A 24,554-nucleotide genomic window follows, 5' to 3' on the forward strand; every position below is an offset into this window, starting at 1 on the left:
GTCACTGAATGGCTGGGTGGGCTGTCCATCAGCTGGATAGGAGTCGTGACATCAACTTGGGGGAAAACGCCTTCCGGCGGAGGTCAGGAGCGCATCGCGGGCGAGGTGGAGGTAAGCAATGCGTTATTGTTATGCTCTCTCCTGCCCAGTCACATCCTTGCCTGGCCCAGACCTCTCCTATAACTCATAGGCAAGCCAAACGTTTGTGTCTATTGGGAAAGATTAAATAATCTGACATACCATATATATATATATATATATATATATATATATATATATATATATATATATATATATATATATATATATATATATATATATATATATATATATATATATATATATATATATATATATATATATAAAAAAAAAAAAAGATTCCCTGCACATGCAGTCTGTTTTTCTCTATTACTTTAAAGAAGCTTTTTAATATTGCCTAAAACTCAAAACTTACCAATCACACAAGTTTGGAAAACCAGAGGTAATTGTCAACTCGACATAAAGGGGGTTCTCTAGGTACAGGTAGGTTATTAAAGTCCTGTGCTCATACTGTGTAATGTACACTATATAATGGGCATGCATGTTGGCGATATACACACTAGAAGTCAACATTACAAACACTGAATAAAAGGACAACAGTAGTGTATATTATATCACAGGAGTTACCCATTTAACCGTGATCTTAGACTAGAAAGCTTTCTAATCAATAGTGCAGTCTTATGGCTATTAAAAAAATAGTAGTAAAAATCCAATACCAATCCACAAACAGGAGGGAATTTACTAGTAGTAAATCTGCTGCATGGGACAGCCATGCCCATTCACGGGAAACCACATCCCCATAGGAAGCCCTACCCACCTGCTCAGTACACCAGAGTCTCTAAATGTGTCTTTTTACCGATATGTGCCAGACACAGAGCATAATAAATTCCCCCATATTTTCCATTTTCCTCTCCTCCGCACTCAGCTTTTTAGGGATGGATTCCGGTTTGAAAAATTCTTATGTCTTAAAAACTTGCGCAGCTCCTCCAGTTCTCGGGGTCCAAGGCTCTGATCCACCCCTGGTGTCAGCTGGTTGCTCAATGGGGAAACAATGTAACCGTTTCGATAAAGAAAGAACCGCTTGCTGTACTCAAAGGTGGTGAACATCAAACCGAAATAAGGAACAACCTGGTAGAATAAAGGGTGACATTAATGGATGCATTAGATGTGGCCCCCTCCCCTTACCCACCAGGCTCCTGTGCAACCCTACAACAATGTCTGACCCAGCTGCTAAAATAGTCAGTTTATGAAAATTCACCATGATGACAATTCTCATCCCATTCAAACTAACTAAAATGTTAATTCTAAGAGACTATTGGATTACTTAGACTAGTATCGTAATATGGTATCAGCATTACTGGAAGGAAATGGTTTTGCAGCACATAATGCTTGCACTGCATGCTAGGTATTTGTAACATAAAGAATCACTGTTTGTGCTACTTTTTAGCAGTAGGTGAACATGCATACTTCCCTGGAGAATATGGCGGCATAAACCTACTGGGCTTCCCAAATAGAGCTCATATGTAAAGACATTAATTCCCCCTATAGCTGCAATCTTATTTAACTATATGCCCTATAAGCCTAATATCCTTTACATTATCTTTTGGCAGTTAAAAAAAACTATTTAAATAAAAATAAATTAACAAACAATGAAACAATAAAAGTTACCTTAAGCAGGTTTGCAGTTAATCCACTCCATAGACTAAGCACACCTTTTGTTTTCACCATTTGCCTAAAGCAGTCAAGCACACCATTGAAATGGACATCTACTCCCCCACAGTGAGGAAGGATCTGGCTTTGTGCCTGTAAAAATGAAAAGATAAGGAAATTTACATTCATGAAAGACAAAGGACTGGCATCTTGGAGCAAACACTTGTTAACTGCAAGGAGGCTGAAGCTAGCCATAGACATTAGGTGGGACTGGCTAACCATCTAATACGAATGGGAACCTCCTGACATCATCTGCTGGGGGAGGGAAGGCATAAGGAAATGTTGAATTTCAACTGCCTGAACTTTGTCTTTGGGGAGATAAGCTGCCGCCAAAGATGTCCATCCACCCGCCACCTCTTTAGCCAGAGCAGGTGGACATCTGATTTTTTAAAAATGGCAACAAAACTATATAAAAAAAAAAAAAAGAATGTTTTAACTAACCATAAAATGCATAGAAGTGTGGTGTAGACACTAAGATACACCGCAGGTTTGTGTAAATGTTTATGCATTTAAGCAGTTTTTAATTTACTCAAAACTCCAAATACTTAGTGAAACGTGCACACTCCTATGAATACAACATCTATATGTAGTACAGTTATATATAGTTAAGTAACAATATACATTTAATAACTGGACAGACACTTTACTGAGCAGTATAAAAGTGTCCAATTATTCCAACATAACAGAAGATGCGCTGGCTAAACAATAGCAGATAAGAAAGAATACAGCAGACTAAGGGTCCCATTACACTGAGTGATTTTTAATGATTAACGACTAATGGTGCGTTTACACAGGCAGATTTATCTGACAGATTTTTGAAGCCAATGCCAGGAACAGACCATAAACCGGGAACGGGTCATAAAGGAAAGACTGAGATTTTTCCTTTTTTCAAATCCATTCTTGGTTTTGGCTTCCAAAATCTGTCAGATAAATCTGCCTGTGTAAACGCACCATAACGGTCGCAAACGAGATTGTTTATCGTTAACCTGAAATCGTTCACCATATTACACAGAACGATAATCGTTAGTTACGATCGTTACTGCGATCGTTATTATGATAGTCTATTCCTTCTGATCCCAGAAAAACAATGAACAATGAGCAATTACACTGAACGATTAGTGAAAAAACACGGAACTTGAGCCAACGAAAGTGGAATTACAGCGAACGATTATTTTAGGTTCAGATCTATATCAACGATATACGACCGATTTTTCGATCGTTGCCTGCAATTACACAGAATGATTATCGTTTAAATTAGAACGATTTAACGTTTTTTTGCACGATAATCGTCCCGTGTAATAGGGCCCTAAAAGTCTACTGTATTCAAGTCAAGACCATCTACATCCTTAACATTGGTTGGTGATTTAAAGTTATACAATCAGTTAATCACATCTGTATTTGGCAATACCCTATTGGTCAGTGTGTGTGTGTGTGTGTGTGTGTGTGTGTGTGTGTGTGTGGCTTTAAGTGTATCTGTCATGGAGACGCAATGAGACACTAATGCATGCAACCCCTATTGGATTCAAAAGGGTGGGGTCGCATGCATTACCATCTCATTGCGTCTCCATATCTATGGAGACATGATCTTCCGGATTAGCAGTGGATCTCGCTGCTGATCCAGAAGCAGCCCATCGGTACACTTTAAACATGTTATCAAGGCTTACAAAAACACAGCTGCTTTCTTCCAGAAACAGCTCCTCTCGTCGTCCTCAGTTTGTGTGCAGTTTTGCAGCTCATTTCCAATAAAGTTAATAAGGCTGAATTGTAATACCACGCACAACTAGAGGACAGGTATAGCTGTGTTTTTTTCTTACCCTAGAAAAATAAACATCCTTATTTTAAATGGCGTAATATTACAAAATTACCAAGTCACCATAAGGCCACCTTCACAAAACTATAATATAGGCTCATTTAAATTCTGGTCTAACTGTAGGTAACAGCCTCAGACTCCAGCAATGCTGTTCGTTCACGAGATCAGAAAGGTGGTTGGGTCAGGATTAGAGATGAGCAAATTTACAGTAATAGCGAAGCAAATCGCTTTGTGATCTCTGCAATCCACTCATCAGCCGGCTGCCTCTTAACTCTGTGCTGCTCCTCCCCCTTTGCCCCATAAAGCCGGATCCAGTTCTGGGGAACTTCTCCCCGGACTGGATTAAGCTTTTCCCAGCACCCAAGGAGGAGTGGCACTGAGATATAAGGCAGCCGGCTGATGAATGGATTGCAGAGATAACAAAGCGATTTGCTTTATTATTACTGTAAATTCGCTCATCTCTAGTCAGGAATTTAGTAAAACTGCAATAACCTCATCTGCAACCAATACTCACAGATCAGTGGTCAATAAGTTTAGTCTGACTAACTTAGCTTTCAAAATGCCCTGGTTACCCAGAAAAGGTGGATACAATCCCAGGAGACCTCAAACCGTCACCCTGGACTATTACGTGCAACCAGAGCACTTTGAAAGTGCAACTAATTTGGCCAGACTAAACTAACTGATGGCCGAACTGTTAGTAACTATAGTAAACTCAGCAAAAACTGATTCTATCGCCTCTAATAACCACCTTACTATACTTGTTTGTTTTTATCTATTTTATTGTTCTAAAGACATAGGGATGAGTGAATTTACTGTGTGTATCGATGTATATGATAAGCCACTTAGAAATAATGAACCTGATGAAGGACTGTGTGTAGTATACATAAATATAATACTGCACTAAGCTCTGCCCCTTTGTATTGTCTCGTGTCTGCCCAAAAAACCTGATTCTTCTACTACACCCAAAACAGGTAATTCTTGTTTAAAAGCAGCAGGCCAGAAATACGCACACAGGCCTTGGAGTAAGTTATATTCCAACCAAGGTGAATAGTTAGCAGGAAAGTACAACAACTGAGATAAAAGCTGCTATGTAAACCAGTAGCTTAGTTATCATATTATTCCTGTACTAATGTAAGAATATTAAAGATGAACGAACCGGGTTCGGGTTCGAGTCGATCCGAACCCGAACGTTCGGTATTTGATTAGCTGGGGCTGCTGAACTTGGATAAAGCTCTAAGGTTGTCTGGAAAACATGGATACAGCCAATGACTATATCCATGTTTTCCACATAGCCTTAGGGCTTTGTCCAAGTTCAGCAGCCACCGCTAATCAAATGCCGAAAGTTCGGGTTCGGATCGTCTCGAGCATGCTCTAGGTTCGCTCATCTCTAAAGAATATCCATCTGCCCCTCTTGGGAGCCCAGACGGTACAGCTGATCTAACATGGATCTCAAATAGCCCTGAGCTTCCATAATGTGCCTCTAAACCCAAGACTATTATCTCTATGGGGGCACAGACAGTGAACCATCATATGGCGTCTATGGGACCCAAGACACATACTGCATTTCCCAGAGAGTTTGCAGAATTCCTAATTATAAGGTCTCCCCCGAAAGTAAGGGTACTATTACAAGGGCCAATGGCGGCCCAATCAATACTGTAAACGAGCAGTGATTGTTTGAGCAGCCAGATTGGTTGTCAGCTCAAAGAGGCCGCTCTGAAACTGCAGAGTGCAGGACCGGGGAGGAAGCAGACCACAGGAGAACAGCAGAATTGTCGAGAGGTAATGTAAACTGAATCGTCAGCCAGGCATCATTATTACACATAGCAATGCGCGGTCGGCAACCAATGATTTTAGGTCTGGGCCTAAAGAAACGATCAGCCAATGATGATTTATCGGCTGATCACTGTCTATTACACAGAGCAATAATCAGCCAAATTGGCAGATTATTGCTCCATGTAATAGGGCCCTATGGGTGCCTTTACACAGAGATTTATCCGACATATTTTTGAAGCCAAAGCCAGGAACAGACTATAAACAGCGAAGAGGTCATAAAGGAAAGACTGAGATTTCTCCTCCTCTCAGATCCATTCCTGGCTTTGGCTTCAAAAATCTGTCAGATAAATCTCTCTGTGTAAAGGCACCCTAAGGCTCCCCCCCCCCCCAAAAGGCCAGGCAGATGTCAATTGACATCTTGGAATCTCTCTCATAATGTCTGTTTTCACTTGCTCCAGGTTTATTTCATAGTGGGGCACAAAAAACATTATTGTCTTTAGTTATTGAATGCCGGCCTCTGAGCTCTGCATAGAGCTGGTCCATGGCCCTCACTTTTTTTGGTTCAAAAAGTGTTAATTCTTCATAGAAAAATAAGACATGCCCTGAAAATAAGACCTATCGCATCTTTGGGAGCAAAAATTAATATGAGAGTCTTATTTTCAAAGAAACAGGGTAGCAATAATTGTTACAATTTAATATTTCTAAGAGTGATTGTATAGAACATTGCCTGATCTAAATGTGCTGAAAAGATCAAATCTAAACAATTTATTTAACACATCTCAAACTGTTAGGCCCCTATTACACAGGGTGACTGTCAGCGCTCGTTTGCTCCTCGTTCCCCGCTGGGAAACATGGGTGAAAGCCGGAAGGGGGGGGGGGGGTTGCTGCGCGGGTGTTCACTAGGTCATCCTGGTAGCCCATAGCAAATAGCAGCGGTCTGCTGCCGCTGCTCCTATTCCTATTGAATACATGTGTCAAAACAATGCGGGGCCTAGAGGAAGATAAAGGGGTAGTCCCAGCAAAAAAAAAAAATAAAATAAAATTCTTTCGGATTAACTGGTGCCACTAGTCTCTCTGATTCCACCTCTGCTTGTTTATTGATTTTTTTGTTTTGCTGAACTACACCTTTAATAACCCCCAATGACTGTAGAAGGTCTGGACAGTTAAAGGGGTTATCCAGCATTAGAAAAACATGACCACTTTCTTCCAGAGACAGCACCACTCTTGTCTCCAGTTCAGGTGCGGTTCCAATCACTTCAATGGAACAAAGTTACAAAACTCCACCCAAACTGGAAACCAGAGTGGCGCAGTCTCTGGAAGAAAAGTGGCCATGTTGTCTAATGCTGGATAACCCCTCTAAGATGTCTTTAACATTTAACATAAAAGTTGCCTGTCTATGGGGAGAGGGGCATAGGCTGTGCAGCATGCCCCTAATTTGTATAGGCCATGGTTTTCAAACTGTGGCTACACGGTGAACAAGTACAACTGGCTCTGAAGGACAGCCTTTCAGACAGGCATGGATGACTGCAATGGGGGGGGGGGGGGGGAAGGTTGCACACTAATTGTACTGATAGGGGCAAAATAACCTCAATCTATAATGATTAGGAAGGCATTGAATGTCAGCATGGATCTATAGAGAACAGATGACCTATGGTTGCTTAGTTTGTGAATGAGACCCAGTATTATGTTGCTGTACATTTAGACTTTGGACCCAGAGGCTGTGAGTACATTTTGTGCCTTTCTGATATGTAAAAACAACCCAAAACTGTCTTAAGTTTCAAAAAAATACTCCCCCCCCCCCCCCCTTACTATTGAATTTAGTAGTAAAATGTCTATTTGTTCCCTCTCTGTTTAAAGTTACATCTAGAGTTCATAAATGTAAAAAGGGGCTTGCAAGGGCCACAGAGGTACCAAAATATCTACATAGTTTGTTATGTTTACGGGACATAAATGTCCCCAAATAATATCCTTGCAAAAACACCTTTCAGGAGCCCTAGTAGGGTGCTTGCTCCCATTGTGGGAAACAACTAACTCTAATAGATACTGGGCAGACAGGTTACTTCTAAGGATGCAAGGCATAAAACCTGGCTGATAAGAGATTACTTTAACGTACATGCTGCCCAGCCAATAGGGCTTTTCTGAACCATACATATGAGGACATCGCGTTTGAATTAAATAACATATTTCTGATTATGAAGAAAGCCCTTCTTCTATACCAGACTTCTTGTCTGGCATACTTATTCGAGTACATCTCATTCAGTGTGAAACCGATTATGATGGGAAGAAATACTTTGCCATTAGCTACATTACTGAGAGAAAATCAATGTAATATGAAGTTCTGCCAAGGTAGGAGCACTTTCCAATTTATTTCTTAAGGGCTATTCCTATCACAGAGTAATGGTATATTGTTAGGCGTGCCAATCAGATCCCTGAACCCCCTATATATAAATGTGTAAATTGCTGTCAATTGTAGCAGCTATAGAACAGTGCAGCTTCTGGGTCTGTCCTATACTTCTCCACTTGATACAAGACGTACATTTATGACATTTGTCAGAAAAGGGTTAAACCTCCAAACATTTTGGAGAAAAAAAAAAAAAATCCAGGTAAATTTTAGACTGAGCCACAGTAACAACCTGCAGTAGAGACAAGTAACTTGTTCCTTATTTCTGCAGATTACACACAGACAAGCTGAGGACTGAATGGTTGTGGGCTCAATCTGTGAACAATCCGTAGATTTGCTGCAGCAGTTTCTAAACAAGTAAAACAGCCAGGTGAATTTGCCATAAGGCGACACATGAACAGATCTGTGCAATAGTTGAACAAAATTAACTTTGGTATTGTCCCTTTGCATTCCAGTACTATCCCATTTGCCATACATTAGCATCTGAGTAGTAGGGTGCTAGAGTTCACGCTAACAAGGTCTGATCAAAGGTGAACCTGACTTCCTCTAGCTTCCATACAGACAGGCCAGAAGAAACACAATTATACTAATTACAGGCAGCAACAATACAGAAATACCACTATGTACTACAGTAGAAGTCCTGTTTCTCAGATCGGAACATTTGAAATGGGACAATCCCACTGTAAGGAGAATGTTATGCTGGGGGAGGGTCTGGATCCTTTTATACATCACACAATAGCCTACATCATAGACCCATAGCTGCCATATGACTAGGAAGAGCTTTGTGCCAGCTGGAATAAAATGACTCCACATTTTCAGGCCCATGACCCTACAGTGATTAATAAGTCCTTAGACTTTAGATGGAACTGATGTCATGGAAATATCTATACATACAGATATAAAGGGGAACTGGTCAGCATCCTCACGTCGCCTGAAGCACGGCCAACAGGAAACAGACACAGGCTCCCAGTGTCTTATATCTAAGCCATCTATAATTTACTCTGAAATCCTATAAACTGAGGAAGGGCAAAAAGTTAGTTGGGTGGTCCTAGGCAGCTTCTCCTTACCCTGTGGGTTTAATTGACAGATTTCTACTTTGGGCTATGTTCACACAATGTATTGTTTATGACAAGAAGGGCTGTGGTTGTCGTCAATTAAAATGACCGTTCTTGTCATATTTAAATGCATTGCACTGAAGTCAATGCAAGCAGCGGCCGTTGTTTACAATATACTTAACAGCTGTGGAAATAATTAACCCTTCAATTGTTTCCGGCCATTCCGCATTAATTTCAATGCTATTTTCACAGCAACGACGGCCGTTGTTTGACAGCCATCGTTTTTGAGTGCCAAACAACGGCTGCTGTCCGTACCCCGTGTGAACATAGCCCAAGAAACAAATAGGGAGAAGCCTGTCAATCAACTGGTGTGGACAGAGAAGCCATCAGGACCATCCACATAACTTTCAGCCCCTCTCCTGGCTTGTAAACACCACCACCACCACATCTGAGAAAACCAGATGGTAGAATTGAGGAGCTTGTCCCCATTTCAGGTTGCCTATAACTGGGACAGCATGAAACCTCTGACTGGTTCCTGCTAACCAGAGATTTAAAGGGGTATTCCCATTTTATACAGTTATGACTAAAGATTAGAGCCACTAGAACATGCTCGAGTCTAATTGCATTTAAATATCGGTGGCTGAAAGTGTTGGATGGAGTCCTAGGCTGTATCTGTTTTCCAGAACGCCCTAGAGCAACTTCTTCAGCCACCGGTATTCAAATGCAGAGCCAATAGACTTGATGAGCATGCTTGAGTTGCGCTCACCTCTATGAACAACTTATTGCTAGAATATTCAAATATTTTATAAATTTAAGTAACTGCACCATTTGGGAATGTTAAGACACAATTGCATAGGTGAATTTGGTAATAGGTATAATGTAATAGGACATATACACAGTATAATTCATCATAACAGAAACATAAAACCATCTCTCCAAGATAACTCAAGCAATCATTTAAATGTGTCCTCATCTGTCACAGTTACCACATTACACTGTCATTTCCAGCACAGAAGCCTTTGATATTGAATATGGGCACAGGGTATGATGCAAGGAAAGATCTATTTGGCAGGAGTGGTGGTCTGTACACAAGTACATGGGAAATGTAGACTTCTGTCCTGGCCAAAGTCCAGAATGGTTCACATTCCCAGGAGGCTAATGCTAAACACTTGTGAAATGTCAGACCTCCTGCTCAATGTCTGTGTTTACAAACTGCTTGACTTGTCACGTGACTACGTTACCAATGAGCCACAGGCAGACCCTTTAATAGGTTCTACTATGTAGTATGTAAATATCACCTTAAAAAATGTAACCAAGGAGCCTGGACCTGGGAACCCATTGATTGATTTGGCTGCTCTACAGACATGCTCAAGCTGACCATACATATTTATATATAAAGTATATGCATCAGGGGAAATAATCAGGCAGTTTAGATTTCAATAGGTCCAATCTTACTATCTATAATTTCTGAACCTATGGGCAACTTGATACTAAAAGGCGGCATTTTTTGTACAAATACATGCAATGATTGAAGAAAAAATTTTTACTTGATAAAGCGTACCTGTCACTAAAACTAACTCTTGACATGCCAGATATGTCAATATGTTCTTGCTCAGAGCAGGTATCACTGCTAAATATGGGTCTCACCTCTGGAAGTCTATGATAAATTATTGACGGAATGCAGGGCCGGGCAGGGAGAGGGTCGTGCGGCCAGTCTTTGCTGGCTATAACTTCTGATCAGAGCGGGTCTGATAAAAATGTCCAGGGATATAAAAATAAAAATTATGACTGGGGTAAGGGTACTCATACTCACCTACCATAATCCCCCTCAGCTGCCATTCAGACAGCTCTGGATTTCCACTCACTTTTGCTTCTTATGGTGTGCCATCCTCACAGGAACTCTCTGCTCAGCCAATCACTAGCTGTAGTGGTGTCCAGTCTCAGTCAGTATCACTCGGTTTATTTTTACACCACCCCAGCTATATATACACTTTTTTTTTTTTTAAATCGCCGGACAACACCTTTAAACTCTTAAGTTTAGTGCAGACTTTTCTGTGGATTAAGTTTCTTAAAATCTCATCCACACTGCTGCTCCTGTAAAACACTGCAGATTATGGACTTGTGGTTAACACAGCAATATCCTGCAGTGATGGTCAGAGATCCCAGATTAGGGGGTGGATTTTCACTTTATGTTATGAAGTGTGTCACTTACTTTTGCATATATCATTTTGGTAGTAATTTTATAAAACCACATTAGGTGTTTAGATATAATATGTGGAGTAATTAAATGTTTAGCTTTGGAAACGTTCACTTTCCTTTGTGCATAATAGGTTAATGTAGACTCATCTCTCGGAGGGATTAGTATTTATTGTACCAGTAACCAGATACAGACCTACACGCATGAGTAAGGTGTGTGCTAAAAAGAGATCACCTTAATGGCACAGGACTAGGAAGCACTGCCTCTAAGGTCGACTTAGCAGCTGTCAAGGGCACTACAAATGACACACAACTTGCTCTTCCGTCAGCCCCATCTAGTGGCCAATCCATGTTCTTCATCAAGCTGTCACCTCAGGGCACGCAGGGATTAGAGAAATAAATCCCCAAGCTGAAGGGCAACACACAACTACAGCGACATCATGTGTTCCATACTTGACATTTACTACAGGAAGTCATAAAAGACTAGAACTCCAGCAATACATACAGCATACATATTGCTGACTAGATCTTATTCTTTATAATACTGTTTGATGCTCTCATACCGTGGGGGCTGTACATTGGATTTATTAATTTAGCAGCAGGTTTTTTTTATACTATAGCAAAATGAATAAATAATAAATGAATGAGTAAATACATGTGCATTTAGCCAATAGAAGTGCAAAGAGAATATAATGCTAACTTCAAAGCATAGCCAACAGCATTTAACACCTATACATAGGCTGGGGTGCCCCCTGTGACTGCTGTGGGACTGACAGAGATCACACTCAGCTATTCCTGTCAGCCACTTACACGGTGACTAGTGCAGTAGCTGCTGCTCAAATTAAGGGGAGCACTCAAACAGCATTGTTATTGTGATTGACGGTGGGCCCAGTCAATTGGACACATCATAGAGACATGTCAAAAGTTTTGATCGGTCCGGGTCTGAGTGTTCAGAGCTGTAGCAATCAGGAGAACGAGCAGGGAGCGTCTCCTCCTTGCTGTGTCAGCAAAATCAGTTGGGCTCCATAGACTTACATTATAAGCCCGACTGATCATGTGACACAGGCGGGAAAGGACCACACTTAGCGCGGTCTTCTCCTGACTCTTACTCCCGATCGGTACAGGTCTGACACTCAGACCCGAGCCAATCAAAACTTTTGACACGTCTCTATGCCATGTCAAAATCTTCTATGATGACAGTGACACTTTAAACATTTATCATCCATCCGGGGGACTAAGGATAGGTGACAAAAATGCTGTCAGTGCACAGAACACCTTTATTAACATATTAGTAAAAAGTAAGATTTCCTAACCACAGTCCAGCGTATAAGCATAATAAAGATAGATCAGTAGTTTTTTTTATTTATTTAAATGAAGACCATTATTGCCTACAGGTGACAAATTAAACAGACATCAGTAGCATCTGTCAGCCATAGGCTATAGGAGCATCTGTTAAAACTGATCATATACTAGTCTATGGGTGGTGGGTGACAATGTTAGGCATTTGACAGCAATTATAGCTGTAAATCTAATGTGTACTTAAAGGAGAAGTCTGGCAAAAAATGTTATCAACGTAAGCCCCCCAAAAGTAAAACAAATCACCAATATACACTTATTACGGGAAATGCTTAAAGGTGCTTTTTCCCTGCACTTACTAATGCATCAAGGCTTCACTTCCTGGATAACATGGTGATGTCACTTCCTGGATAACATGGTGATGTCACGCCCCGACTTCCAGAGCTGTGCGGGCTGTGGCTGCTGGAGAGGATAAAGGCAGAAGGACACTGAGGGACACAGGGCACTGGAGGGACACTGAGCATCCCTCTGCCATCATCCTCTCCAGCAGCCACAGCCCGCACAGCTCTGGGAGTCGGGTCGTGACATCACCATATTATCAAGGAAGTGAAGCCTTGAGGCATGGGGGGGCAATACCATACTTTAATAAAATTTTTCACCGAACTTCTCTTAATATGGCTAAACTGCTTACGGTTCTAAAGGCCCAAAATACCCTGGTCAAAAACTGGTTCAATGGCAGACATAGGCATACAGCAAACACACAAAAACACAAAAAAATGCAACAGCTCACCGCAATGGCAAGATACAGACCCACTACAGACATGAAAATAGTTAAAAGCAGCCCCCCCAACTGATAAAACTATTTTCATGTCTGTGGTGGGTCTGTATCGTGCCATTGCGGTGAGCTGTTGCATTTTTTTTGTGTTTTTGTGTGTTTGCAACTTTAGCCATGGCAACGTGCTCCTGCCTAGTGTGAATGGTGTTCTAGGAGAGCTGACCAAATGTGTCTTTTTTTTTTTTTGTTTACATAGGCATACAGCGGTTTTTAACAAGGCATATCATTGGCACCTAGCCCTAAGTTGTCCTATCAGCATCTTTTCAGGGACCCACCAGTTCGATAAGAAGTTCTGTTTAGAGTTGAGCGAACAGGGTTCAGGTTCGAGTCCATCCAAACAATCGGCATTTGATTAGCAGTGGCTGCTGAACTTGGATAAAGCTCTAACGTTGTCTGGAAAACATGGATACAGCCAATGACTATCCATGTTTTCCACATAGCCTTAGGGTCCATTTACACAGAAAGATTATCTGACAGATTATCTGTCAAAGATTTGAAGCCAAAGCCAGAAACAGACTATAAACAGATCAGGTCATAAAGGAAAGCCTGAGATTTCTCCTCTTTTCAAATCCATTCCTGGTTTTGGCTTCAGATCTTTGGCAGATAATCTTTCTGTGTAAATGGACCCTTAGGGCTTTATCCAACTTCAGCAGCCACCGCTAATCAAATGCCGAAAGTTCTGGTTCACATGGACTCGAGCATGCTCCAGGTTCGCTCATCTCTAGTTCTGTTTCCTAGTGCGATGTCACTTTTGGGGACGATAGACACTGTAAAAATACCAGTGGCCTAATATAATTCTAGTAAACACATGTCATAAAGCAGGCTGTTAACACTGAAAACTCCTCTGAAGTGTCTGCTAACAAATATTCAAGACATTTGAACTCCTGAAACAGAATTTTACAGTGAGCCAGTCAGGACATGATGCTACAGACTAAGCTCGCCAGTCACTGCAGAAGATTTCTCAGTAAAGTCATTATTTCACACCTAACACGGGAGAAACATGCTGTACAGATATGTTTATGTCTAATTTTTAATTAGGGATGGATTAAGCAGCCCGATCACTAATGTCAACTAGATCTGCGCTAACTTACTAAGCCTATTATATAGTAAATAATTAAGTATATACCTTACCTGCCCACGCTCACCAGTGTTCTTCTTGCTTGTGCCTGCTCTCTACAGCCACTGCTGCAACTTAAGAGCTGGTCTCTGAAGTGACAGGCTGCTTAGCCAATAGCTGGCTGAGATGGGACAGAACCGCAGCCAGTGATCGGCTGAGCGTTCTGTCATTTCAAAGACCAGTGTAGAAACTTCAGCGGCTGCAAGCAGACAGAAGCGAGACCACCAGGACTGATATTGCACGTAGCTACACAGAGCACCAATAGGGCCCCTTAGATACGCTTCTTAGCCACTGAGGTGCAGACCGTTTATCTTATTCAGTGTTCCAATATGCGGCTATCACGTGTGGACAACATTTGATAGGATTTATAGACGTGCAGCAGCTAGAGAGCCACATATTGGAGAATAATGTTTTACAAGATATTAGACAAACAACAAGTAGAGGAAACCATTTTACCTGCATTTTTCTCTTGACAGTTTCAAAAGGAAATGACATTGTCTGTGCCACTCCTGCAGCGAGGCATCCATTGATAAAATTCTGGAAGGGAGATAAGCGGTCACCAGGCTCCTGCCATATCTTATCCAAACTCATATTCATAAAGAACAACCCAGCTGAGAAAGGAACAGCTCCTGAAATGGACAATTGATATCCTTTATCATAAACATGTTATTTTCCTTCAGTATTAAGTGAGAATACAGTATAATAAAGTATAATACCAAATGAGTATATTATATTATGACTCATTGTAGTCAGGCATATAAAAACCCTGGTTCTTATATATTAAGGCTGCAATGAGCATATCTTTGTGGGTGTCCTAGAGGTTAGGAAATCATAGCACAGTAGGGAATTATCTTTACAGATGATGATTCCAACAAGTGATACATTATCTTTAATACTAAAAAGCAGATAAGCCCAGGCTGTGATCAGTAAAGGGCTGCTCCTTCCAAACCATCTGTCTGTTCTGCTACAATCCTGTTTGCTTGTTAAGCCTGGAAATGTAGTGCTGGCAAACAGAAGAAACAAGCCTTGTTTGCTGGATTTTTAGGGGTTAAGGCCCCATCACGTGGAAAGATTATCGTGCAAAAAAATCTTTCAAATATAAGCGATAATCCTCCCATGTGTATGCAGGCAACGATCAAACGACTAAAGAAAGTTTATTTAAGCGGACCATAAAATCATTCTGTGTATGTATTGTTCGTTTGTATTGTTCATTCATAATACTAGAGTATGCGGACAATCATAGTTATGATAGTAACGACCATCATTCCGTGTATTATGGTGAATGATTTCAGGTAATTATGGTGAATGATTTCAGGTAGTTTCCAAAAGTGCTTGTTTGCAGTTGTTTATTGTTAATTGGTGGAAACGAAAAATTGCTTCATCTAATAGGCTGCATTCACACGTTGTGTGTTCGCTCCGTGAGTCACAGATGACGCCGACTGTGAATGTCTGTCCTTGACCATTTCCCCGGTAGTGCTGCAGAGATTCAAACTGCTTACAACATGCAGTGCGGGGAAACAGGACAGGCATTCACCGTCCGTGTTGTCTGTGATTCACAGAGTGAACACAGAGCGTGTGAATCCAACCTTAGTCTACAGACCGACCCTCCACCCACCTTACCCAACAGCAGATATTGGGGAAAAAGGAGAATTATGCAAGTTGGATTTCAGCAGGCCTCAGCCCCTTGTTCTCAGGGAAGATAACTCACCAGCAAGGGCACACACGAATGCTTGGCCCTTGCAAGTGTATGGGGGAGGACAGGAACCCCATAAGAGTTACTTAATGATGATTATTCAAGCATCATGCAGTTACAGTGGATTTGATGACTGTTCAGCCTCCCTGACTGTATGGCCCAGATTATCAATCAGTCTCCCCTATAATCTCTTATAGCCTATGGCTGTATCCATGTTTTCCAGGACTCCCCAGGGCAGCATCCAACATCTCCAGACACCAGGAGGCAGATGCCGAGCATTCTGGTTGCAATGAACTTTGCCGAACCCGAACTATTCGCAAGTTCACGCAACACTACAGGTCACAAATCGTTGTCTTTGACCACAGGCCTACACTGACACAATACGCCAGATTGCCCCTGTTTTTAGCCTATAAACAAAAACATTGTAATTCATCCTGAAAGAAAGTAGAGATCTCAATGGTGAAAGCTTGTAATATTTTTTTTTTTAAAAGTGAGGGGTAGCAGGCTTGCCCTTACCAAGGATCGAAAGAGAAACTCCTCGATATAAAGCGCGGAATCCTTCCTGATAGTACACACAGCATAGAGCATGAATTATGCCTCTGTACGTGGGCTCCATGCTGTTCTGAACAATGAGACGAGTCTTGACGACATCAGTCGGGTAGATGACAACAGCCGCCAACATTCCAGCCACGCTGCCAGCAACAATAGCCTGCCATTGTGAGATCTGTCCCAGGTCATCCATGAACATTACAGTTAACCTAAAAAAAGCCAGAGAGAAAGAAAAAAAAAACAGGTTAACAGTGGAGTAAGAGTTTGTTCACATGTATGACTCTATATACCTCCCCCCCTTCCAAAGTTGTGGAATTTAGTTCAAATTCTGATACTGCGCATGCCTGTAAAATGCTGATTTTTTTATGCATTCAGAAATACAGCTGGATTTCAAAATGTGAACAATCACACAGGCAGATATTAAAGGAGCAAGCGTGCGCCAACCTGTCAGGTCAGCGTTTGCTTGCTCCTTGTTCCCCACTCGCTGTCGATCCTATTACACAGAGCAACAGCCAGCAGACAGTCACTACTGGCATTGTTTTCTTTCAATGTGTTGCCTTTTAACACTATCTATTACACCAAGTAATTATCAGCCGTTACGGCCAATAATCATTTGGTGTAATAGAGCCTTTAGTCTGGTAAGTGTCCCAAGGGGAGACATCTACTCTTATCCTTTGATAATGGATATAGCTTTACAAAGTCTTGAAAAGTTGTAGGTTTTCTCAAACCACTGCTACTAATAATACAGCTACTGCTACTAATAGTACAGCCGCATTGCAGGTCTTGCCAATCTAATAGGACAGGATAGGCCATTCATTTTTAAGGACTCAATCCTTTTACAGATTGCGATATATGGCTGAGTACAGCCACAAACAAGTGCAGATCGGCACTAGCTTTTAATGCCTTTACAAGGCATGATCAATCGAGTGGCCGAGGTGCATGAACGATCAATGTATTGTTCGTGCGGCCATTAACATGCATGGTTATGTGCCAAACATGTCCTGTAGTGATGTGCTGCCGATAAAGAGGCTTTTTACAGCTGCACAAAAGATCGGCTCATCCTAGGAACCCTCATTAGTGATAATCGGCCCGTGTAAAAGGGCCTATGCAGCCTTTTACAGTATTGGTGTTTCCTTGGGCCAGTTCACACTGAGTAAATTCAGCAGAATTCTATCACACCTGCCTCAATTCTTTGCACGGAGAGTGTTGGCGGGCAAGCCCTCCCATAGATCTCCAGTTGACACTGAGGCAGGCGGGATTCCACCGAATTTACTTAAAGTAAAGTTAAAACTGGCCCTAATCATTTATTAAATGCCAATGTACACAACTTATTAGCCCAACATTAAAAGTTATCCCCAATCCACCTGCTGGGATCCCCACTGATCATGAGAATGCTGGTCTTATGTCCCCTGAGTTAATTGAGCAGAAGATTATGTGTCATACTTTATCAACTCTACACTTCCACAGTGAATGGATGCATACTGCTGTGCTATTCACTGGAGGGTCAAGGGGTGTCATAATCACTTAAAGGGAGCGGCTGGGCTGCACAAACGATCCTTGTATTGTTCGTGCAGCCCTGGAAACCTACAGCACAGATATGTATATATCTCTGCTGTTAGTTTCCAGATCAGAAGCAGAGTATACTAACCATCCACACTGCTTATGATCCAGCATTTTTAGTTTTCCAGCCAACGGCCTCCTCTGGCTGTGAACACAACAAAACAACTGTTTGTGGATGGAAACCTGTCTTTGGTATTTCCCTTGTCATGTCCTTAGACTCATAATTGAGTTGAATATTGACTGAAAGGGCCACTGAATATTGTGGTATCGGTCCTTCCATGGAGGGATATCTGACTCTTAGATGAGGCTCAGTTGACTCTTTTGCATACTCACATTGCAGCAAGCGGCAGCCTAAAGATACAGCAGCGGCCGAGGACAGGAGAGCCAGATGCTGGATCACAAGCAGCACTGATGTAAGTATAGATTGATGTTTTGTGACCTGGAACCTGACAGCATAGATATATACATATCCTACATGTATAGTAAACCCTATATACATATATATGCTGTCAGTTTCCTTTAATCATTTTTGGTGACACAGAACCCTGTTTACACAGGAAGATGTGAGGACGAAAACCAGAGATGTGGAGTAGGTAAACCGCAGCTCCGACTCAGACTCCAGCTCCTTCATAAATGGCCAAAAAGAAAAACAATGCCAGATACCTGTGATATAGGTAAGACATAGGCCCAGATTTACCAGCTCTGTCAGCGTTGACACTCCTAATCATTGTGGCCCCACTCAACCATTCAGTGACTACAGCTGTGCCCCGCCTCACTCACTGATTGGCTGAGCAGGCATTTCTGAGTAGGGCCATGACTTCATAGGATCAAGAGCCCATCAGGGGACCATGAGTTGTGATGCTGCACTGTGGGGACATAGGGATGTGTAAATAGGACTTCTTTTTTTATGATCCCACCACCCCCCTGTCCCCTCTGAATTTTTCACTGTTATCCAGAATACCCCTTTAATTTCTGTCTCTCTCTCTAACACACACAGCCTGCTGCAGCCATAGCAAGCTGAAGAAAAACAATCCTCTCCCAGAGAGAAAACACCACATTGTGGACAGAGGTTACTGCTACACTACTCATGGCTTCTCCTCCTTCTCTATATTCCCTACTGCAGTAGAGGCAAAAAGAGAGAGGCAGGAGCTTGGCAGTCTCTTAAACTTCCCATGAAAGTGGACAGTTCAGGAGCGTGGAGAAGGGTCCCAGGAGCTGGGGCAGGACGAAGGGGGTGATCCCCGCAATGTGAAGAGTCGCCAGCAGCAGAAAGGAGAAGCGGCAGCCACCAGCTGCTGGACTGGAGGTGCGGTGGCCTGGAGAACAGTGACAGGGGAGGTTTCAAGACTGTGGGGAGAGCCAGCAGCAGTGGCCATGGGAACAGGAAGCCGGCAGCTTCCAGGTGGGCGGTGGGGGGGGGGCGCCAGCAACGGAGCACAGGCACTGGCGGCCTGGAGAAGGGTGCTGTGAGCTAGGGCAGGTTGGAGGGGCTGTTCCCCACGGCTGAAAGCAGCAAGGGTGGCGTCGGAAGTTCAAACAGCAGTTTACACCTGCCTCTCTCTCTGCTTCAGCTGCGGTGAACACCCTGTAAAGGAGCTGGGATTCCCATCATCATGATGGGAATCCCCGCAGCAGAGGCAGAGATAGCAGCTGACAGCTATTTGAACTTCCCGCGCCACCCTTGCTTCTCTCAGCTGTGAGGAGCACCCTGTAAAGAATCCCTGCTCTAAATGGGTATTCCCCGCACCCACTAAGAGCAGGGATTCCAGTCATTATAATGGAAATCCCCAAACCTTTACAGTAAGTAGTGGTGCAAGATGCATGGCTACACACAGCTCAGGCCTTGAACTGCTCGGTTCTGGATCAGCCTTCCAGAACAGATTCTATTCAAGATCAAAAAGGTATTACTTTATATTGTAAATTTAATGGAAAGCAACCTACCTTTTTCTCCCCTTAGACATATTAGCGCACACTGCCATATTGTACTATACAGGAAACAAAATGGACTAGAACCCAGTTTGGACCATCAGAAACATAGCAAACAGTCACAGCGCAGCATTGAGGGAGTAATGTCTGGTTGTATTATTTTCACACCTGTACTGTTTAAAGGGGTATTCCACCCAAGAGCAAAAAAAACTAAGTGCTCCCAAATCTAGCTGGTCTTACTGACAAGGGGGAAAGAGAGGGGCTCTCAGTCACTGTAATCTGTGAGCGGGGGAGGGCGATGCTCAGATCCACCGTGAGACAGGAGGGAGCCGACGGCTGAGGGGGGCACTGTAATCTATGAGCGGGGTCATATGTGTTGAGCTGATAAACCACAGCACTGGCGGACAGCAGGAGATTGCCAGGGGCTGAGGGGGGTGCTGTAATCGGTGAGCGGGCTGGTGATGATGTGTGCCAGGCTGACGCTCAGATCTACTGCAGCATTGGGAGACTAGAGGGAGCGCTGAAATCTGTGCACGGCAATAGCGGCAGGAGGAGACTGCAGCGGTGCTATACAAGGCAGCGGAGGCATTGTCATGTCCAGATCTGGGGTGACGGGGAGCTTGAGGTGGGGTGCTAAGTGGGTAATGGGAGATATGATGGGAGCCTGGCAGTTGGTCAGTGTCCTCTGTCACTTCAGTGTGCAGTGTTATAATCACTAATCTCACCTACTGAAGAGAAGGAGGACACGTCATCCCGAATCCAAAAATGGTGGCCAGGAGGAAGGAGCGTGTCAGAGTGGACTCCATTTAGCTCATTTTTTGCATCCAGAGGTTATGAGTCGGGAGAAATAGCCCGAAAACGGCTCAGAATGGGTAGTTACTTGTTTTGTGCAATATATATGGAGCTGTGGGTGGGCTATTTAACAATGCAAAAAAGATTTTGGGTGGAATACCCCTTTCATTCCTTTCCTTCAATAACAAAACTATTAGCAGGACTACCAGTGTGGACTCGGACAGTAATAGCTGCATTTCCTCCTACTAAGTCACAGATAGCAGAGTAGCCGACTATGCTAAACATACAAGAGACGCCTCATGACCAGGACGCCCTGAGCCTGGGTGTCACCCTGTACGGGTGATGTCTCCCTCACATGACCAGGAGCTTTGGTGTCACCCTGTACGGGTGATGTCTCCCTCACATGACCAGGAGCTTTGGTGTCACCCTGTACGGGTGATGTCTCCCTCACACGACCAGGAGCCTGGGTGTCACCCTGTACGGGTGATGTCTCCCTCACACGACCAGGAGCCTGGGTGTCACCCTGTACGGGTGATGTCTCCCTCACACGACCAGGAGCCTGGGTGTCACCCTGTACGGGTGATGTCTCCCTCACATGAGCAGGAGCCTGGGTGTCACCCTGTACGGGTGATGTCTCCCTCACATGAGCAGGAGCCTGGGTGTCACCCTGTACGGGTGATGTCTCCCTCACATGACCAGGAGCCTGGGTGTCACCCTGTACGGGTGATGTCTCCCTCACATGAGCAGGAGCCTGGGTGTCACCCTGTACGGGTGATGTGTCCCTCACATGAGCAGGAGCCTGGGTGTCACCCTGTACGGGTGATGTCTCCCTCACATGACCAGGAGCCTGGGTGTCACCCTGTACGGGTGATGTCTCCCTCACATGACCAGGAGCCTGGGTGTCACCCTGTACGGGTGATGTCTCCCTCACATGACCAGGAGCCTGGGTGTCACCCTGTACGGGTGATGTCTCCCTCACATGACCAGGAGCCTGGGTGTCACCCTGTACGGGTGATGTCTCCCTCACATGAGCAGGAGCCTGGGTGTCACCCTGTACGGGTGATGTCTCCCTCACATGACCAGGAGCCTGGGTGTCACCCTGTACGGGTGATGTCTCCCTCACATGACCAGGAGCCTGGGTGTCACCCTGTACGGGTGATGTCTCCCTCACATGAGCAGGAGCCTTGGTGTCACCCTGTACGGGTGATGTCTCCCTCACATGACCAGGAGCCTGGGTGTCACCCTGTACGGGTGATGTCTCCCTCATATGACCAGGAGCCTGGGTGTCACCCTGTACGGGTGATGTCTCCATCACATGACCCGGCTGTGATCAGGATTGGAGGAGAGGAGGGTGTTGTGACTGCTGCCCTCCCCTCCTGGCACACTTGCTTACCCTATAGTAACCCACAACCTGGAGGAGATAAATATAACTGACACTGATCAGCACCTGTTCACACCACAATCCAATGTATCCAAATAATCATAATAATAAAACGCTGCCAGTCACGTCCATTACACAACCCGCCAGAGTGTGCACAGGGCAAACAGTGACCCAAAAAAACTATTAGAGGGACCTAAAGCTTCACAGACACAGGGGGCATGTGCATGCTCTATCTGATGTATACAGTATATATGTAGAGAGGTGGCCATGTATCGCACTCACATACTGTAGCAATGTATTACTCACAAGCACGTGTAAATACTATAACAGGTATGGATGTGTATAGATTCTTCTATACTATACAGAAGACTGGATCGTGCTCATGTAGCCCTGCAATGTGAACAGCTCCTGAGCCGTGCGTCTGTATGGAGCAATGCTTACACTGCATGGAGCTTACAGAACACTAGGGGGCGCCCCCGGGAGGAGCCGCACTTACCGGTGGTAGGCTGACAGCTGCACGGCGCTGTACGGGAAGAGGCGCACACAGGCGGTCAGGTTCCCCTTCCAGAAAGCCCGCAGCCCCTCGGCCGTGTACAGCGCCGGGTAGGTGCGCAGGAAGCCGTGCTTGGAGTGGAAGGTGCCCACTTGTGTCAGGATCTTCACCACGTCCAGGGGGGCGGTGGCGGTGCGGCTCAGGACCCCCGCTCCCCCTGCACACAGTGTGCTCTGCCAGGAGGTCAGCCGGGAGTCCCGCTGCAGGGTGGCCATGGACCGGGCGCAATAACCGCGGCGCTGCCGCACACTCAGACTCTCTTTTTAGGACATCACTTCACAGTCACTGTTTTCATTGGACAAAGGTGACTAGCCCCGCCCCTTCCACTGACACCAGCCAATGACACAAGGCGCTGGCTCTATCAATGACTGGGAGGCGCGCGCCCCGTGCTGTTGTTCCGCCCGGTGACGTCCGTTCTGTAGAGGCGCTGCTGTGCGGTACGTGCGGATTCTGTCCTAGTACAGACCGCAGCGCGCTTTGGGTGCGTTCACACCTAAAGGATCCGCAGCTGATCTGCAGCAGATCCAATGGTGCAGATTTGATGCTGTGTTCAGTTATCAAAATCAGCTGCGGATTCGGTAAGTGTGAACGTATCCGGCTTTGGGGAAAGAATGACTTTCTGCGCTCTGCATTAGTGTTACTTGCAATTGATGTTAATAAATAGGGCATGGATGTGGACACACGATGCGGTAACTTGTCGGTTTTCCTATCAATGCAACTATTTTTTGGAGCAAATTATTGAAACTTCAGTAAAACCCATGACAATACCCCATCAGTGTGATATGTGATGTGTATTTCCATAGAATTACATTCTCACCCTTTCCTTCATCCTCTCCCCTCCTTGGTTGAACTTGAGGGACCTAACTTTCTAGTCAGCTTTAGGGTATGTTCACACTGAGTAAAATAGCCGGAATTCTATGGCGGAACTCTCTTCTGTGGAATTGCGCCTGCCTCAGTGTGTCATAGCCCATCTATGGGAGAGCGTATGCTCCTCCGCTGCCGCGGCTCTCCCATAGACGGGCTATAACACACTGAGACAGGCGCAATTCCACAGAAGAGAGTTCCGCCATAGAATTCCGGCTATTTTACTGAGTGTGAACTACTAACTACCTATAGCTTATGGCATCCATAAATACAACCACTCTTAAACCAAAGCAAATCTTCCCATAAGGAATCACTGAAATGCAGACAATTAGTTCCACACCCCAAAAATAGTGATTTTTTTATTCAGAATAACATGTAGAACAGATGAAACAAACATTTATAAACAGCTGAATGTGTCATATAATAAGTTACTGTACAGTATAGCAATCAGCATGTGGAGTATAATGTATAGTAACTGCATAAACCTGAAAAATAGCCGTTTGGAGCTGGAGGATGGAGCTGCAGATCCCCATAATGCAGTAGCGTAGTACAACAGGCTAGAATAGAGAAGCAGGGCTGCTGCCAGAGTTCTGTGTGGTCACATGATCATAATTAGGAAGGGGTGTGTGTTCAGCATGGACTAAACAGGACGTGAGAATCGCAGAGTTGTGCGGGAGGACAGTGACAAAAACTTCTATACAGCAGTGTGTATAGCTGAGTGTGAGTGCAGGCACATTATAGCAGCAGTGGGTATACATCTGAGTGTGAGTGCAGGCACATTATAGCAGCTGTGTGAATGGCTGAGTGTGAGTGCAGGCACATAGCAGCAGTGGGTATAGCTGAGTGCAAGTGCAGGCATATAATAACAGGAATGGAGAGGATGACAAGGGCTGACAGAGACTGCAGGCAGCATGAAGGAATGAGCAGGGCAGATGTGGGCACATAGAGGGGTTACAGTTATGAAGAGATTACCTCCACAGTCCTGTCCCCTGATGCAAGCCCCA

General features: G+C 44.0%; 1 protein-coding gene across 1 annotated transcript; it reads right to left on the bottom strand.

The window, feature by feature from the left end:
* Nucleotides 1–357: 357 nt before the first annotated feature.
* Nucleotides 358–22,972, bottom strand: SLC25A43 (solute carrier family 25 member 43). Its single transcript, XM_069942864.1, has 5 exons — nt 22,630–22,972; nt 16,442–16,683; nt 14,689–14,861; nt 1,708–1,842; nt 358–1,167 (listed from the first exon to the last, which is right to left on the bottom strand). The coding sequence occupies exons 1-5, from the start codon at nt 22,899–22,901 to the stop codon at nt 961–963; spliced, it is 1,029 nt and encodes a 342-aa protein (XP_069798965.1). The 5' UTR covers nt 22,902–22,972; the 3' UTR covers nt 358–960.
* Between the last annotated feature and the right edge of the window lie 1,582 nt (nt 22,973–24,554).

The sequence above is a fragment of the Dendropsophus ebraccatus genome, chromosome 10, assembly GCF_027789765.1.
Source record: "Dendropsophus ebraccatus isolate aDenEbr1 chromosome 10, aDenEbr1.pat, whole genome shotgun sequence".
In the NCBI taxonomy this organism is placed as follows: domain Eukaryota; kingdom Metazoa; phylum Chordata; class Amphibia; order Anura; family Hylidae; genus Dendropsophus; species Dendropsophus ebraccatus.

Coding starts and splice junctions, on each gene's coding strand:
- SLC25A43 (XM_069942864.1), bottom strand. CDS start 22,901: ATGGCCACCCTGCAGCGGGACTCCCGGCTGACCTCCTGGCAGAGCACA. Junction 16,684..22,629: donor CAGCTGTCAGCCTACCACCG/GTAAGTGCGGCT, acceptor GGCTTTTTTTAG/GTTAACTGTAATGTTCATGG. Junction 1,168..1,707: donor TAACTGCAAACCTGCTTAAG/GTAACTTTTATT, acceptor TTATTCTACCAG/GTTGTTCCTTATTTCGGTTT.